Source organism: Plasmodium gonderi (genome assembly GCF_002157705.1).
Source record: "Plasmodium gonderi DNA, contig: Chr09, whole genome shotgun sequence".
Classification (NCBI taxonomy): Eukaryota; Apicomplexa; class Aconoidasida; order Haemosporida; family Plasmodiidae; genus Plasmodium; species Plasmodium gonderi.
The window spans coordinates 1,917,051-1,934,943 of record NW_021628934.1 but is presented as its reverse complement, the minus strand read 5'-3'; the positions used below and the strand labels follow the sequence as shown (position 1 = coordinate 1,934,943).

Genomic DNA, 17,893 nt, shown 5'->3' with positions numbered 1-17,893 from the left:
CCCCATACGAATTTTTAATTTCTAATAAGCTAACCTCTCTGTTTTTATCTATTCACCCGTTCATCCCGTTTCTTTATTTTCAATTTACGGTTTATGAAATTAAAAAATTACCTATATTTTTAAAGATTTTTCATTATTTAGCTGCGCATGTATAACATTTTTCATAAAAGATCATTCAAACAGTGTTAAAGTGAAGATACACCCCTTTCATTTACCTTGAAAAGATTAAAAAAAAATAAAGAAAAAGGCTAACCAAATTTTGTACACAAAAATGTCGAATGTTAGCAGTGCGCTCATTTGGGAGTTGACAAAAAAGAACAACTGCTTTTTGAAAAAAAATAAAAGTGGAAAAAAAGGAAATTTCTTATGTGACACCTATAACATTAGTTGCAAAAACACCCCTTCAAGTAGTGGTACTACCGATGCATTACATATACTTATGCAGTGCAGAATAACGTGTTACGAGGAAGAAATAGAAAAATAAAAAAAAATAAGAACGCCTTTTAACTTGTTTTTTAGATATTTTTCACGTATTTTTTCACGTATTTTTTCACGTATTTTTTCACGTATTTTTTCTCGTATTTTTTCTCGTATTTTTTTTTTCATGTGGAAAACTGCATTCTCGGCTGTTCCCCCATTTTTATGTAGGCCTTGTAAAAGAAAATGGTGTAAATCTCCGATTCAAGAAGGGAAAAGTTGTATTGTGTGTCAAATCCACTGATCAAAAGTAAGACAATGTCATGTAAATAATTCCACCATACACATGTTGTAAATTTGGGAAAGTAACCCCACTTAAGCGAAAACCTGTTTTTTTTTTCTTTTTTTTTGTGCAATAAGAATCCAGTCACACACATTTTAAGAGTAATTTTTTTTCATATCAAACAAAATGTGACACCTCATGTTTTCATCTAATTTCTCAAACGTCGCAGCATAATTACGAATAAAGAGTACAGGACGAAAAATAAGGAAAAGGCTATGAAATTAATAGAGGATCATGCAAATCTCGTAAACGACAAGAGCAAAAATCGACTTATCAAAAAATACAAACGCATTGCCAAATTATACAACTGTAATAACAAGGGAAACAAATGAACTAACTATATGTGAAAAGAAAATTATATTGCAAAAATTTTCATAATGCTTTACATATATATATATATATATACATAAACAGTTGTGCATGCACTTTTGTTACATACACGGAGGCTGCATATACATGGGAGATGTGACCAATATGTATACACGGATGACTCGATCACATATTATTGCAAGGTAAACTACCTGCATATATGCAGGTTCTACGGAGAATTTATGTTGCTATAACTTATGCTTTAGTAACATGTAAACAATTTGTATATTTTAGCAATGTTGAAAATTGAAAGGAAAAATGTACATATCACTTATATTTTTTTTTATTTTATTTTTTCTTTTTTATCATTCACGCATGCCTGTTTTTATCGTCAAACTTAACTTTAAAAAGCAACAAACACCAAAGAGGGAATTAAAAAATGCATATTATTTATGCACGAATTAGAAGCAGAATAATGTCTTAATTTTGCCTTTATGCTTTTTTAATTAAAAAAAAAAAAAAATCACAAGGATGAGAATAATGAAGCAATAAAGATAAACAATATATATCCATGTCTACTCGCCATATTAGTTGTGCAGTAAATGGGGGAGGGTAAATAGACACACGTGTAGTGATGCGCATACATATATATATATATATATATACATGTACATATATAAGGGGAGAAGAAAAAAGATTGAGAAGGGAACGATTTAATATGTAAACATAAAATACGGTTCCCACGTTAAGGTGCAACACATAGGAGGAGGAACAGTTTCAGCGGTACAGTGTGTGTATATATAAGATTCCCTTTTCACATTCTGTGAACATCAATAGAGGAGTATCAACATCAATGGCCGCGTTAATTTTCTCATCCCAATAAAAATGTTCAAATGTTCAAATGTTCAAAAGTAGAAAAGGGGGAAAAGCACAAAACTAAGGGAGGAGGAGGGGCTTCGGGGTTGTTGCCTTATTGATAGGTTAAAACTAAGCCAATTAAACGGGAAGCATGATTAGAATTTCTTTAATGTTTTACAACATATCCAGTACAGTTGTTCCATGAAACATTTATATTTACAATTCCTTTTTGTCAGTTTCAAAATTCAATAATTTTGGCTTTTTGTTTATTATTTTCCCCACCTCCCACGCCTCCCACTTTTGTGACATATGCAATAATAGTTGAAGGCGAATGAAGGTGGTGAGATGGTTGCATATTTTGGAAATGATTAATCCATTTCTTTAAATTTAAATGGAGTAAACAATATGCACTTATAATTATTCGATAGAATTATTATATATATATATGTATATATATATAAACGGATGAGCAAATATTTATATATCAGCATAATTTCCCATTTATTTTATACAATCATGTGTTGTTTATGTGTATATGCACTTACGCATCTGTGAATTTTTTTTTTTTTTTTTATTTTTATCCTTGTAAGAATACGTATATATATCAATCAATATAGAAGCAGAAGAAGGGGGCATAAAAAAAAAAATTGACTTATTTTTCTATGCCTTTCAAAGGTTTTGCCATATTTGGAATTATTAATATGTAATCTGTGCTTCGTAATAGGATCTACAATTCATCGTTTCCCTCCTCCCTTTTCTTTATTGTCGAGTTGTTCTTTTACTTTGTTAACTTGTTTTTTTTTTTTCTTCTGTTGAAGAAGCAATCAATTTTTCCTATATGTTGTTTTTTTATACATACCTGAACAAACATGACATACTCCACATCTTAGCATAACACAGTGTTTTCAACGGTTTTACTGCGTTGAATGTTAAAAAAAAAAAAAAAAAAAAAAAATGTTCTTTAATTCATTTTGAGTAATTAATTTTATGTAACTTCTATCCTTATTTTACTTTGTTTTCCCTTTTTTTAGCAGTGCTTATTCTGATTTCCTATTTTTAACATCCTTTTAAAAAGATCTCAGTTTTTAACTGCCTCTTTTTCAGTATCTCTTTTTTATTTTATTTCTTTTTATTTATTTATTATTTATTTTTTTTAGTTCCTTATGTCAAAACGGGTTTTATATTCTCCTTATTTTATTTTACATTATTTATCTATTTATACAAATTCGTTCATTCAGATAGATGGCCATTAATCTGGTTATTACCGATGTGACCATCATTCATTTCACAACTTTATACGTACATACATATATACATACATGCATGTATATATATATATATATATATGCATATATAACATGTTAAAATTATATTACTATTTTTTTTAAGCCTCTGACATATAACGTCGCTTATAGCGGATCATTCTTTTTTCGTTTATTCAACCTAGGAACTCTTTTTGTTCTAGGGTTAGAGATAGAGAAAAAAAAAAAAAAAAAGGGAAAGAAATCAAATGTGTTTTCTTCCTGATTTTTTCCTACACCACTTAGTACCTGGCATTTATTTATTTATTATTTTTTTTTTTTTTTATTTCTTATTTGTTATTTTATTTTTTTTTTTTTTTTCCCCCCAACTTCAAACACTTTAATTTCCCCTACAAAGAGGCCTAATTTTTACTTAAAAATCTTTGTTAAGTTTTATTAACATCTAAAATATATTTAGCATAAAATGAAAGATGAGGTAAGTTGAAAATTTGTTCAATACATACACATACAGATATAACCACTGCATATATATGCATATGTTGTTAATTACATTTATTCATTTTCTTTTTAGAAATGATAATATCCATTAAGATGCACGGTTTAAATGATAGAATTAGATCTACATATGTGTGCTTTTTCATGGCATCATATGTTCCATTATTACACATTTTATACTTTAGAAATGATGACCATTTGTTCTATGACCCTATTCTAATATACATGACAAAATATAGATCTCATCTGAATGTGCATTACATAATGCAGCGTTGTTTGTAATTCTTTTCATCGAAAAATATGTCATTTCCAAAATATGCACTTTACAGGGATCTCCAAATGAAAATTTCAGAAATTTATGGGAAAATTTATTAAAGTTAGAACAGAATAACATATGTGATTTATTTGAATCTTTAGATACTACAAAATTTCAAGAAGAAATATGGACAAAGAAGAATTCGAAAAAGAAAAATATAGGTGGAGGAATAACAAGGATATTAGAAAATGGAACTGTATTTGAAAAGTGTGCAGTTAATTACTCATGTGTATATGGAACCATAGATCGAGAGACAGCTAAACAGATGTGTGTTAATCAGTATAATAAAGAATACATAGACACGAAAGAAATTTGTTATTCAGATGATATTAATAATGTCATTTCACGTATTATAAATAATAATAACATAAAAATTATAAATGAAAAGTACAAGTATTATGCTTCTGGAATATCTATTATTGCACACCCAGTGAACCCAAATGCACCATCAATCCATTCGAATTTTCGCTTTTTTCAAGTATTCATCAAGACAGGGAGGAAAAAAAAAAAAAATTCATCTACAGCAAATAACAATTCTACTTATAGAAACACCAATATAGGAAATAATAATGCGTACACCACTTCCAATAAAGGGTGTGGAAATGGTCAACCAAGTAACGCTTTGCATAGTACGCATGGAAACATATCTAGCAGTTGTAACAGTGGAGAGAACTCTACTGGTTGCAATGCCAAGAGTAAAATAAGCAGTAACTATAAGAGTCTGAAACATTGGTTCGGAGGGGGATGTGACCTTAGCCCGTGCTATATTTTTCCTGAATTGTTCATACATTTTCATCATTCATTTAAGTTAGTATGCGATAAGTATAATCACTTATTTTACAAATATTTTAAAAAATGGTGTGATTTATATTTTCGAATTAGACATAGAAATATAAGTAGGGGAATCGGTGGAATATTTTTTGACAATTTGTTAGATAACAATATTAAGATAAAATCAAAAGGTAAAACAAAAAATTCCAAATCCAGGGATATACTTACCATTAATCTGCACAATAAAAACAGTAATAACTATAATAGTAATCATATTGGGAAAAAATCTCTGAACGAACAAAACACATGCAAATGCTACAGTTGCAATTGTATTATGGATAAGAGCTACAAAATAATATATTTGTTTATACAAGAATGTATTATAAATTTTAAGAAATCCTACCTTTATATCTTGGCACAAACAATTAATTGTAAATATGATAGTAATATGATTAATTGGCAACGCGTTTGTCGAGGCAGATATGCAGAATTCAATTTAATTTACGATCGAGGTACCAAATTTGGCCTTGAGTTAAATACATATAAAATTTATAGAAGAAAAAAAAAATCAGAAAAAGTAGAAAATTATGTTTCTACAAATTATTTAAAGGATGAAATTTTTTCGGAGCAAAATTCTGATTATTTCTCAGATGAACATGAAAAAATTGACAATGTTTTTTCATCACTCCCCTTAAAGTGCGAATTCTTTTACAAGTACAAAATTGTGAAATATTCACGTGAATACGAAACTTTGCAAATCTTGAAGCACCCCAAAAAGTGGGTTGACTATTAGGGGTTAAAATTTTCTCAGTTTTTGTGTAATCCACAAGTTATCATTCTTGAGAAAGGAGGAGGAAAAATGGATCATTTATTTTATATGCAAAAAAGAAGAAGCATGTAGTAGTTTCTTAAATTAGCTAATTTACCAATATATGGGATCCCTAAGAAATACTCTCTTATCCCCATACGCGCGTCTCCATCCGGTGGCAACAATTTTTGTTCATTTTCCTCCCTCCCCCTTTTACTTCACATTACATTGTTATGTCTTGCATTGCATTTCTTTGCATTTCTTTGCTTTTTTTTTTTTTTTTTTTTTGTACATAAATTAACGTGTTCGATGGAGACGTATATATGTACATCTCTTTGCATATATCTGCTTCATTTCGCAGATGGTATACTTCTATATATGCACAATGAATCCCCTAAAAAAAAATTTTTTAATTTGCTTTACCCCAACATCTCACTTATTCAATTGATGATTCAAATGACTGAATAACTAATCAAAACGTTATGTTTGCCTGTATATGGTTGGATATTTATTTACAACAAGTGTGAAGAATGAAAAAAGTGATATAGGTAGGAGTAGTAACACTTGGATAGGGACAGGTGAAGGGGAATAACGAAAATAATAATCAAAACGGTGGGCATAGCAACAGTAGTGATCGATCGCGTCAGCTGCAATGATAATAGTAAATAGTGATAAATCCTTTAGCATGAATTTTCAGTCGACATATAAAATTGCCTAATGTGGAATTTCTTCACATTTGGAAGGCCACACACAAGGGCATATATTCCTTACTGCACAACATAACGATGCATTTTTCCCTGGGAATACACAATGGGGGGAGAAGCGGTCCCCTCTTGAGAGCACATTTTTCAGTGCATCATCAAAAAAGATGTTTGAAAAAACAGGAACTATGAATATATATCAAATGTGTTATGGTTTCGAACAAAAATAAAATAAAGAAATAAAATAAGATAAAACAAAACAAAATAAAGCAAAATAAGGCAAAACAAAATAAAGCAAAACAAGGCAAAACAAAATAAAGCAAAACAAGGCAAAACAAAATAAAGCAAAATGAGGAAAAACAAAATAAAGCAAAATACGGAAAAATAAGACAAAATATAATAAAAAAATTGCAGCGCTCTAATAAAATTTGAAAAAAATTCCCTCCAAAAAAAAAAAAAAAAAAAAAAAAAGCTGTGCATTCATGTTGAACACACTTTTACCTGATTCATCTGCCTCACATATATCAGACCCTTATTTGGCGCTCAAAAAGTTGTCATGTTTTTTTTTTTTTTTTTTTTTTTTTTTTTTTTTCATTCTATACATCAAGAGATGGTAAATGGGGAAATGTCGTATGATCACATATAATGACATTTGCATGCACTTTAAAACCTCTTCTTCTTGTTGTTATCATACGAACTTGAATAATTATTTTCATTGTTCATATATTCTGCATAATTTATGTGATTAATTTTTTTGTCATCATTTGAGTAGAGTAAGTTAATGTCCTTGTAGGAGTCTGAAAAAGGGAAACACAGAAATGATGTGGTAAAACAGGTGGATGGGTAGGTGGGTAGATGGGTAGGTGGGTAGATGGGTAGATGGATAGCTGGGTAGATGGATAGCTGGGTAGATGGATAGCTGGGTAGATGGATAGCTGGGTAGATGGATAGCTGGGTAGATGGATAGCTGGGTAGATGGATAGCTGGGTAGATGGATAGCTGGGTAGATGGATAGCTGGGTAGATGGATAACTGGGTAGATGGATAGCTGGGTAGATGGATAACTGGATAACTGGGTAACTGGATGAGAACACGCGAAAAGGTTAAAACAGAACACGTGCGAGGGTGCATGCATGTCCAACCCGATCATCTCCCCCACACACACACATCCAGATGAATACGCAAAAATGCATGAATATGTGACTAAACAATGGATCGATATGAGGTAAGACTTACACAAATGATTCCTGTTGATATTTATAAAGTTATTGAAGAGGTCGTATTTCCTTTTCTTGAAGTAGTAGTGCAGAAATATATCCACATTAACATTCATCATACCATTGTCAGTTAGCTGACTTAAGGACTCTCTGTCATCATCATAATTATCACAATCGTTATTATAATGTTCATAATCCAAATGTTCAATATTATGGTGATAATTTTCGACACTCAACGATTCCTTGTCGCTAGAGGAGTATATACAAGATTCTACATTCTTGTAATTATTATAAATTTGTTGATTTAAAAAATTCTTATGCTTCTCCTCCTCATTAAAGAAAGATTTATTATCCCTTACCCGTTTAAAAGTTCCTCCTAAAACATCACTATTGTGCTTGTTACCATTACTTTGGCTAGTTTCATTACTTTTCATGAAATTTTGAATATTTTTATCTTTTTTTAACATACGATCATGAATAAAAAAAAATAGATTCTTATATCCTTGCATCTTAGCTATTTTCATGTGTTCAATATCTTTCAATATTAGCATTCTCGTTAACCAATTTTTTAGAAAAAAAATACAAAAATAAAGATACACAGTTACTTTTCCCAATAACTTGTATATACATTTGTAAACCTTTTGAAAATTTCTCACAATGGCATGTTGTATGGATCGTTTCTTTGATCTGAAAAATCTTTTCACCAAGTCGATAATAAAAGCTGCTCTTCCGTTTCTGTCTTCACTTGGTTCCTCATATGTATTAAATTCTGAATCCCTTTTTCCTTTCGCTTTCAATTTCCATTTAATTTTCTTCCACACTGTTCTGCACCACTTTTTACTAATCAGTCTCCATGTTAATCTCCACCAGGGAGACCTTTTCCTACTTACTTTCTGATAATACAAACTGGCCTTGTAACCAACTTCTGTAAATTCATAACTCTTTATCAAAATCATAGAAACAAGTAAGAAAAAAAGAAAACGATAAAAAAAAAGAGGAATGTGTGAAAGCACATACAAAATGAATGATACACCATAACATATAAAAAACAATATGACTAAATTTACAAACGTGTAAAATGTAAAATCCCAATTAAAAGCATAATTCAGCTTTTCATATATCATTGTAAATACACCTGTAAAATTTTGCGTTAAGGTGATTAGTGTGATAAATCGCTTAAGCAATAAATGGACATTTGGTACATCCATATTATTTGAAAATATGGGTATCTGTTTATTATCTACAGAACTGAAACATAAATAAAAATTATGAAATGGTGATTTCACAATTGGCATAAAAGCATATTTTTTCTTAAAAGGAAACTTGTCTTTTTTTTCACTTGTCATATTTGTATCATTTCTTGTTCCAAAATAACTTTTCTCTTCATTTGCACATGATGTTAAATTGTTCTTAAAAGTATCAAATGAATAATTTTTTTTAGAAAATTTAGATTCTCCAGAGTTATTTGAATGAGAACAATGACTTCCTTCCCCTTCTAAATTACCAGATGATGGAATAAACAAATCATTTCTATTGTTGCAATTCCCATTTACAATTTGGGAATTATTTACCTCTTTACAATTGCTGAAACCTTCATCATTAAAATTCATAACACTCTGCTGCATTACATTTGAATCCATCCCATTGTTACATGAAGAAGATACTAACACTGAGTAATCTGTGTATTCTCCTTTATTACTACTATGCAACACACATGTATTATTCCTTCGATTCCTTTGTTCATTTTCTTCTCTCGTTTTCTCTATCCTATTATTCTTGTGCATCGTTATTTCTAATCCTTTAGCATTTTTTTTTTTAAACTGTAAAATGTCGTTTTCTCTCTGGCTTCTTCCTTTCATTATATTCTTCGTCACTTCCATCGTCTTGTCCTTCACTTGGTAATTCTCTTCCTGTTCTACCTCTCGTGTATTATCCCCTTGGTTCATGTTTCCAATTTGATAATTAGAATTTTCACCTTTGGTACTATCCTTATCTGATTTTTTCCTCCTTTCATTTATGCCGTTAAATAGACTAGATAGTCCATTTCCATGTGAACCTACATTGAAAAAGTCTAATGGTTTTTTATCCATACTATCAAACATCATATTTTGTAACCGTTTTGCAAATTTTGTTACATTGTTAATTTTGTTGTTTATTTCATCTGGAGTATTATTCATAAAGTCAATGATACCTTTTTTTTCTTTTTTTTTCTTTTTTTCATTCTCTCTAGATTCATTTTCTATTTCTTTCTCAATTTTTTTCTCAATTTTTTTCGCAATTTCTTTCGTCTCTTCATCATTATTATATAATGCAGATTCTTTTAAAAAACAATTTTCTTCTATTTGTAATTGCGCAACATATCTTTCACTATCGTTATTCTGATTTACAGGTTTATAAAAGCTATCACCACCATTAAAGCTGCTATTACTGTTAAAATCGTTATGAATGCTTACCATGCCATTCTCTGTATCACCACTAAATTCTTCATCCTTTCCATGGATGCATTTTTTATTTAACCAATTATTTTCCTTTTCGCTGGGTACACTTTTCATATCATCATCTGTTACTATCAATTTGAGAAAATCATCGTTCTTTAATCCATACTGCCGGATCATCACATCTCTTTCTGACACATTGTGTCCAAACTTGCCTTCCTTTTCTTTTACTTTTGTAAGAATTTCATCATGTGGTGTCTCAAGATTCGAACCTACCATCCTTGAAGAACATATCAATGTTTCTGCTTTATATGTCTCTCCTTCTTTTGAGCTAAGAGCGCTAGAGTGTGGAAAGTCTTTCAACAGAGAAACTTCACCTTCATACTTACAGCAATAGTTAGAATCGACATCGTTCGCCGTAAGGGATATTTCTCTTCTCTTGTTGAAAAAATGAACATTTCTTCTATTTTCAGGGTGGAATATGGAAATCATTTGATTATTATTCCTTTCATGATTGAAATTTCGATGGGATCTCCTCTTTACTTGGACAGGGCGAAAGTTGTAGTTCATGTTATGGCAATAGTTTATCTTTCCATACTTATACGATAGGGAAATAAAAATGAGACAAAAAAAAAAATGAACGGATATATGAAAGATAGGAGAAAAAACAATTAAACGAAAAAAAAATAACCAAAATGATAAAATGAATACATAATCATAATAATTTAAAGGTATCATTTCAACTCTTTTTGGATTAAAAATATAAAAAAATTTATAAACCCATATAGGTAAATTCGTCACATAGACAAAGAAATTTTCACTGTAATATTGGCAATACAGAGGCTCAAATTGTATAGGTAATTTATAATAAAATAGAGGCTTTCTCATATTACTATAGAGAGTTAAAAATAAAGGATTCTTCTTAAAAAGTATTCTCATTTTTATATTCAGAAAGCCCAATGTGTACAAAGGATTTAACATGCCATATTCTTCAAATCCTTCTACTGGTTTAAAAAATTTATAATTAAATAATTTATTATTACAAGGAAATATATGTAGCCATAAAAAACATTTGGTACAATATTTTATTTTATTTCTTATATTTTTTATTTTATATTTATATGTATTCAACACTAAAAATAGGGGGATAATTACCCTTCCTAAAATTATTTCTTCATTATTCTTTTTCCGATTTTTATATTTTATATTTATAACTATATCGCTATATATATCTTTCAAATTATGATTTATATATTCATTGATGATTAAATTATTCATTGGTAGTGTTCTTGAGCTTAATTTTCTCAATTTTCCTACATATTTCTTATCCTCTAAAATTGTTGTTACAAATATGGATATGTCATTTATACTTACATTCTTGTTGAAAAATAATAATTTCGCCTCTTTTATAAAAATATTTAGTTTGCATAAATGGGACTGCTTCAGCATTACATAATTTTCTCTAGCCTCTGAATGATGATTTGAGTTCAATGAACTTTCCCTTTGCTCCCCAGTTGATGTTTTATTCCTAGATGAGCATAAGGAAAGCGATTCATTCAATGAACTAGATACAGATTCACTCGTAGACAGATTTAATGATGTGTGCGCTGAATTTTCAAATGAACTTCCACGGGATCTCTCACGAAATTTTCTATTACAACTTCTACGAGACGTGCAATCTGAATTGGCCCCATAGTTGCTGTGATAACTATCCGATGTATTTTCAACACAAGAACCATATCCAGAAGCTGCATTCGAATTTACTGAAGTCATCCAATCTGGAATTTCACTAAAAACACTTTGCACACTAGATTTACATGTCATCACTTCCTTTTTTAACGATATTTCTTTTTCATTTTCTTCTGCTTCACATGGCTTATTAACACTCAACTGTGTACTAGTACCAATATACGACTCATCAATACTTAAATAATTGGGACCTTTGGAATTTATGCAAATGTTGCTATATGAGTCCTCCTTACATTCATCTTCATTTTCATCTTTTGTTTTATTCCCAATATATCTACGACGTTTACTGTTTATTTTCCTTCTCCTTTCATCTAATAATTTCTTGTGAATTCTTTTTATCTTATCTTTCCCTCTCTTTTTCTTTCTCTTGTATGTTCTATTTTTTACGTGCCAATTGAAATCCAGATTCCTCGAATTGTAACATATGTCATCATTTTTGAAGAAATATTTCGATGAAATTACTTTGCTTATTATTTTTCCTAATTGTGTCTATCATCCGTGGGGGGGGGAGGTGATTGCACGTAATTGTATATAATTGCACGTAATTGTATATAATTGCACGTAATTGTATGTAATTGCACGTAATTGTATGTAATTGCACGTAATTGTATGTAATTGCACGTAATTGTATGTAAGTGTAGGCGTGTCAAATAAATGTGGATGTGAAGGTCGAAGATGGATTACACACAATTTTGTAAACACAATCTCAATGGTTGACGTAGACAGAAAATGAAAAAGTTCCTATGAGAAACGTCACAAAGGGGTATTATACAATAAAAAAAAAAAAAAAATGTATGAAGAGAGTATGGTTAAAATGTATATACAACTTACCCCTTGTATATTCTGAATGTTTTCTATGGGTGTATTCTTGTTTGTAAAGGAATCGATTACATTTTCAATGACCTTTTCCGAAATGGATATTAGCTTTTTATTAATCCATGTTGACATGGTTCCACATGTATAGATTTAATTTAGTAGAAGATGGTAAATGCTAGATAAAAGATAATCACTTTGTTCTGTGGTAACTACTACGTGGAGATGAAAATATAGCCGTGCCTACTTGTAGGTGTATATATTTATACAGTGTGTTTATATATTCATAGTAATACATATACATTTATGCGTCTTTTCATTTGTCACATGGCCATTTCTTCATCACAGACCGAATGTATTTTATAAAAAAAAATGAATACACAACTTAGGGTATTTATGCCTCCATTCACTTTTATTATGTCCCATACATAGGGGGGGGGGGAAGTATGAATATGAAGTCTGTCAGGGTGATCATATGAATTCAATTTTAAAGAAGGAAAAAAAAGCAGGATTAGCGGAAACTCAAAGCAATGAAGCATGTAAAAACAACGTAAAGTTAAAAAATTCTTGAAAACCAAAACAAAGAAATAAACAAACGAACAAAAAAAAAAAAAAAAACATAATATGTAAAGGGGGAAAAAACTGTTACTTCATTTTCTTTTTTTTCCCTTAGATTGATGCTTTTTTCTTTTTTTTTCGCATTGAATTAAAGCGAATTAATTAAGCATGTTTTTTTTTTTTTTTTTTTTTTTTTTTTTTTTTTAAACATCGATTTGCATGCTTCAGAAAAAAAAAAAAAAAAAAATGTAAAAATAATCTCTCGCTCATTTTTGCATAATTGTTGAACATGCATGAAATTTTATTTTAAAAAGAAAAAAGATGTGTACCTACCAAATTTATTAAAGACCATGCATATTTTAACCTCACAAGGAAACTATATTTTTCTCTTTTTCCCAAGCACAATTTCTCTGTCAACATGAAAGATTGTCATAGTGAGACGGTAACACATTTTTGCGAGAAAATCAAATCAGTTTCTTCCCACACACACATCCTACATGCTACATTGAGCTCATTTGGAGTGAATCACAAGAAGTGGATACTATATGAGGGGAATTAATACGCATACACAAGAGCCTATATGTAATAGCATAAAGATATTTATTTAAATGAGAGTTTGCTCTGGATGAACGTTTAAGCGATAGTAAGAAAAATATGGGAATGCACAATTTTATAAATTTCTTCCACCCGTTTCTATGTACGCAAGTACGACACATGCACATTTTCACCTTAACCCCCAAGGTGTTGCATTCATGCTGAAACATCCACCTTAAACAACTCTCTACAAAGCACAACAAACAAAAAAAAGAATGCTTACTGTTACAGAGTGTGACGTTAAGAAAAAAAAAAAAAAACCTATAAAATAGTAACATCATAAAAGTATACACAAAAATGTCCATTGAAACACATGATTTACTGCCGAATGAAGATACAAAATTATTTCCTCCACTTGATATTAGTTAATGTCTGGGAAGCTACATTTAATACAAAATGGGAAAAAAGAAAAAAAAAAAATTAAACAGCTCAAAAATGTTAACATCAGAAACGTTTTACTCTCCATAAAATTTGCCTAAATTTCCTTTATCTACATCACACTCGTTATATATGTAACAAAGGAACTAACAACTGTTATATCATACCTACCATTTTTTTACGTATACATATATATATATATATATATTTATATACGTAAATAAGCATGAATATGCCAATCGGAGGCCTAGACCAACGAATTAATGTGTTAAAAAAAGTGTGACATTTTTGCAGACCTTTTTTACATACCAGTTTGCAAGACTCTTTACATATTCGCATCATCTCAAATAGGCGTAACCACTTTGTTCTCCTTTACAACTTTAAAAAAAAAAAAAAAAAAGAAAAAAAAAAAGAGGTATGGTGTTCACGATTTTGCTACATTATGAATTTAAAATAGGGTGCTCTTAGGATCCATTGTGTGCGAATACAATTGCGTTTCCTTTTATCCTACCTTACCCATTGGCCCTCTTTGGAAAATCCCCTATAAAACGACTTCACTATTCTTTTACTTGTTCCTATTTTGTTATTTGTTCATACTTTTCCATTTGTTCATTCTTCTCCATTTGTTCATTCTTCTCCATTTGTTCATTCTTCTCCATTTGTTCATTCTTCTCCATTTGTTCATTCTTTTCCATTTGTTCCTATTTTGTTCTTTTCTTTTTTTTATGCCATGTGTTCACCACCATATCGCAAAATGAACAATATGACTATATAATTTCCACTCTATATCGTAACAAAAAAAAAAAAAAAAAAAAAAAAAAGAGCTGCATAATTTTTTCCCCTTTTGAATAATATCAAAACGACTGCAAATTTTAAAACGCGAAATCATTCCCTTGTGCGAAGCAACATAATCATAACTATATGACGCTCAAAACATTCAAAATGCCAATGGATGAAAGGGACTTAAAAATGTTTGGTACCTTTTTGAACTTATTTAAAGAGAGAGGTTAGACGAACATGTATTGTACACTATATAAATGTTGCATGCATACCTAAGTAATTTTCCATAATTCTTGCTCTATATACGTACGAAATGGCCGCATGCATGCACACATACATAACCGCACAACCGTTCCCCGCATCCCAGTGAACCTGCTTCAAATAAAAAGCAGAACTGAAATCATGGTGCAGAAGAAGAACATTACCTTTTTTCTATTGTAGGACCTGCATGCATATATATTGACACTGTATTGTATAATAATGCCATTTCCCCCAAAGCATACAAATTGTACATGTAGATTTATTCATCCTACTTTTTTCTCACTCCCCCACCATACTTGTGTAATTTGTTGCACAGAAATAGTATGTCCATTTGGACCTTGTTTGTATGGCATTAGATTTTTTTTTTTTTTTTTCTATAATATAACCATTTGTACCTCCACTTATGCACAGAAACTCAAAAACTGAGAAAGCCCATGAGAATATCTGCCTAATGCTTCGAAATGAAAATATTTGTGATATATGTAACAAGTTGATTAGTCTATGTAACGAATCAACATCCCTTGCAACATTGAGCAATCCAAAAAATGAAAATAAAAAAAAGCTAAAAAAATGCATAAGAAATATTTTGTACAGTGCTGACAAACTAAATATTAGCAATACACAAAATGTAAGAACTCATTTTATAAAACATTTTGGAAAAGATTTTATTGAACATGTTGAAATGGATTATCTACTACTGGACAGATATGTATATACCCTTATTAATAAATACACCTTTTCCCATAAAGAGATTGCAGAAGTTCAAAATAACTTTTATTTCGAAATGCACATACCAATAAATTATCAGGCGGATCAATGTGTTTGTAAATTTTGCAACTTCCCACAAAATGATGATATTCTTCATATGGTGAGAAAAAAGGACATACTTCAAATCGTTAACGCATATTCTACACATGCAGAGAGTGTTCACGATAATGAGAAAAAAAAAATATTCAAAGAAATGGAGAATCACTTAATACAAAAACTTAATAAGACACTCTTGGGAGGATAACACTCAAGTAAGTAATGACACATAGTAGCATTCCACCAGATCAATCGTTACGAAAAGTTATATATCCCTACCAGGTTGCATTGTCACAACCTTACACCACCCATTTCTGATGAGCAAAATGGATTAAGCAGGTCTTGGGGGACACGCACACAAAAACATATTCATGGGCATATGAACTTGCATAATTTGTAAGCACATGAAACTTATTTGGTTTTAATAAAATGGTTAACAGTGCATGAGTAAATACATATAAAATATATATTTGTGCAATATGTTCACATATTTACGTGCATACATATATGTATATATACATGAATACCATCGCAGGTATTTTTTTTTTTTTTTTTTTTTTTTTTTGTAATATCCTTTAAAGGCGAAATATTCCTGTGCACTTATGAACACAAAAAAGTCATCATGTGTACGTGCGTACCTTAATAGGTGCATACAATAAGGCCTTTGTGTTTGAATTCCTAGCTTGCAAATTTGTGCATGCGTAACAAGTGTGTATATGCAATACATGCACAGGAAACAAGCAAGTACACAAAACCCATAAAAGATCATGTCTGTACCAAACCACTCTATCTGCATTAATGTATATGAGGAATATTTCTCATGCACAATTTATTCTGTTGCTTATTTTTTTTATGAGTAATGTTCGTTATTATATTCATAAGTAATTCGTGAAAACGTAGAATGGATGAGGATGCGTGTGGAAAAAAAAAAAAAAAAAAAAAAAAAAAGAAAGAAAAAAAGAAAAAAAAATTGCAAGTTTTTAATTTTAAACTCCATATATTTTTTTACATGTGGTACGTATACATGCACATAATTATATATACAATTTTGCCATAGTTATTATTATGTAGGGAAGAAAGATGACTTTGATGAAATCTATTCTTTTCCTCATATTTCTTCATAAAATTGGTAAATTAGCGCCATTTACGAAATGTGCCTTGTGTAAGAACGAAATAAGCTATTTTCCCAAAAAGCGCCACTTGTATGAATAAAAAAGTTACCAATAACAAAAAATATAAACTGTAACATATGCACATGTTATGCCTAGGTCATTTAGGCATTCATATAAGTATTCATATACTGTATCAATATATTTTTTTTTGTATATAAACTTGCGCCTGCACTGTTCGCAATTTTTTTTTTTTTTTTTTTTTTTTTTTTTTGCAATATACTAAGGGTAATGTTAAACCCGAATCTCCTAAATAATAATATATACATTGCATACGTGAAGAGCAAACATTACGTATGTACGTTTTAGAAAATATGCATTATAGAAAAACGAATTGTTTGTAATTTTTTTTAAATCAATGAAATGGTTTTAATAATTCCAAAAATGAAGAAAAATATGAATGAGAATAATTAAGCGGATAAAAAAAATATGGAGGTAAATTTCATATCTCAAAAAAAAGTTTTGTACTATATATATATTCATACACGTGAGAGTAATAAAAAATATACATGTTTACAAGGATGTATGTAAAAAACGTGTATACATGTAAAACCAAGAACATAAATTATCTTACCTTGCTGTTTAATTAGAACGAGGGAAAGAAAAGAAAAAAAAAAAAAAAAAACGATTAACCCAAATGGCTGTTAGGTTTATATGAACTTAAAATTTGATGTTATTTAAGATTAACAAAAATTCAATAAACACGCACCCATACCATATGTTTATATGTTTTCGTAGCATTGGAAAGTACATATTTTTTGTATATGAAAATACCAAAAAAAAAAAAAAAAAAAAAAAAAACCTACAAAATTATATAAGCTTTATAAGAAAAGCTACTTTTTTCCACTTAAAAAAA

The 17,893-nt window shown here is 29.8% G+C and overlaps 4 protein-coding genes across 4 annotated transcripts; 3 read left to right on the top strand and 1 right to left on the bottom strand.

Moving 5' to 3' along the window:
• Positions 1-271: 271 nt before the first annotated feature.
• On the top strand, positions 272-1,092 carry PGO_093870 (60S ribosomal protein L28; the record flags this gene model as incomplete). Its single annotated transcript, XM_028687975.1, has 3 exons — positions 272-413; positions 649-727; positions 930-1,092. 3 exons carry the CDS (start codon positions 272-274, stop codon positions 1,090-1,092), a joined length of 384 nt encoding a protein of 127 aa, XP_028543776.1.
• A 2,560-nt stretch (positions 1,093-3,652) lies between these two features.
• On the top strand, positions 3,653-5,564 carry PGO_093860 (coproporphyrinogen-III oxidase; the record flags this gene model as incomplete). The annotated part of the gene is made up of 2 exons (XM_028687974.1): positions 3,653-3,664; positions 4,014-5,564. 2 exons carry the CDS (start codon positions 3,653-3,655, stop codon positions 5,562-5,564), a joined length of 1,563 nt encoding a protein of 520 aa, XP_028543775.1.
• A 1,379-nt stretch (positions 5,565-6,943) lies between these two features.
• Positions 6,944-12,628, bottom strand: PGO_093850 (hypothetical protein, conserved; the record flags this gene model as incomplete). The annotated part of the gene is made up of 3 exons (XM_028687973.1): positions 6,944-7,077; positions 7,516-12,169; positions 12,512-12,628. 3 exons carry the CDS (start codon positions 12,626-12,628, stop codon positions 6,944-6,946), a joined length of 4,905 nt encoding a protein of 1,634 aa, XP_028543774.1.
• A 2,316-nt stretch (positions 12,629-14,944) lies between these two features.
• On the top strand, positions 14,945-16,076 carry PGO_093840 (hypothetical protein, conserved; the record flags this gene model as incomplete). The annotated part of the gene is made up of 3 exons (XM_028687972.1): positions 14,945-15,029; positions 15,171-15,240; positions 15,476-16,076. 3 exons carry the CDS (start codon positions 14,945-14,947, stop codon positions 16,074-16,076), a joined length of 756 nt encoding a protein of 251 aa, XP_028543773.1.
• Between the last annotated feature and the right edge of the window lie 1,817 nt (positions 16,077-17,893).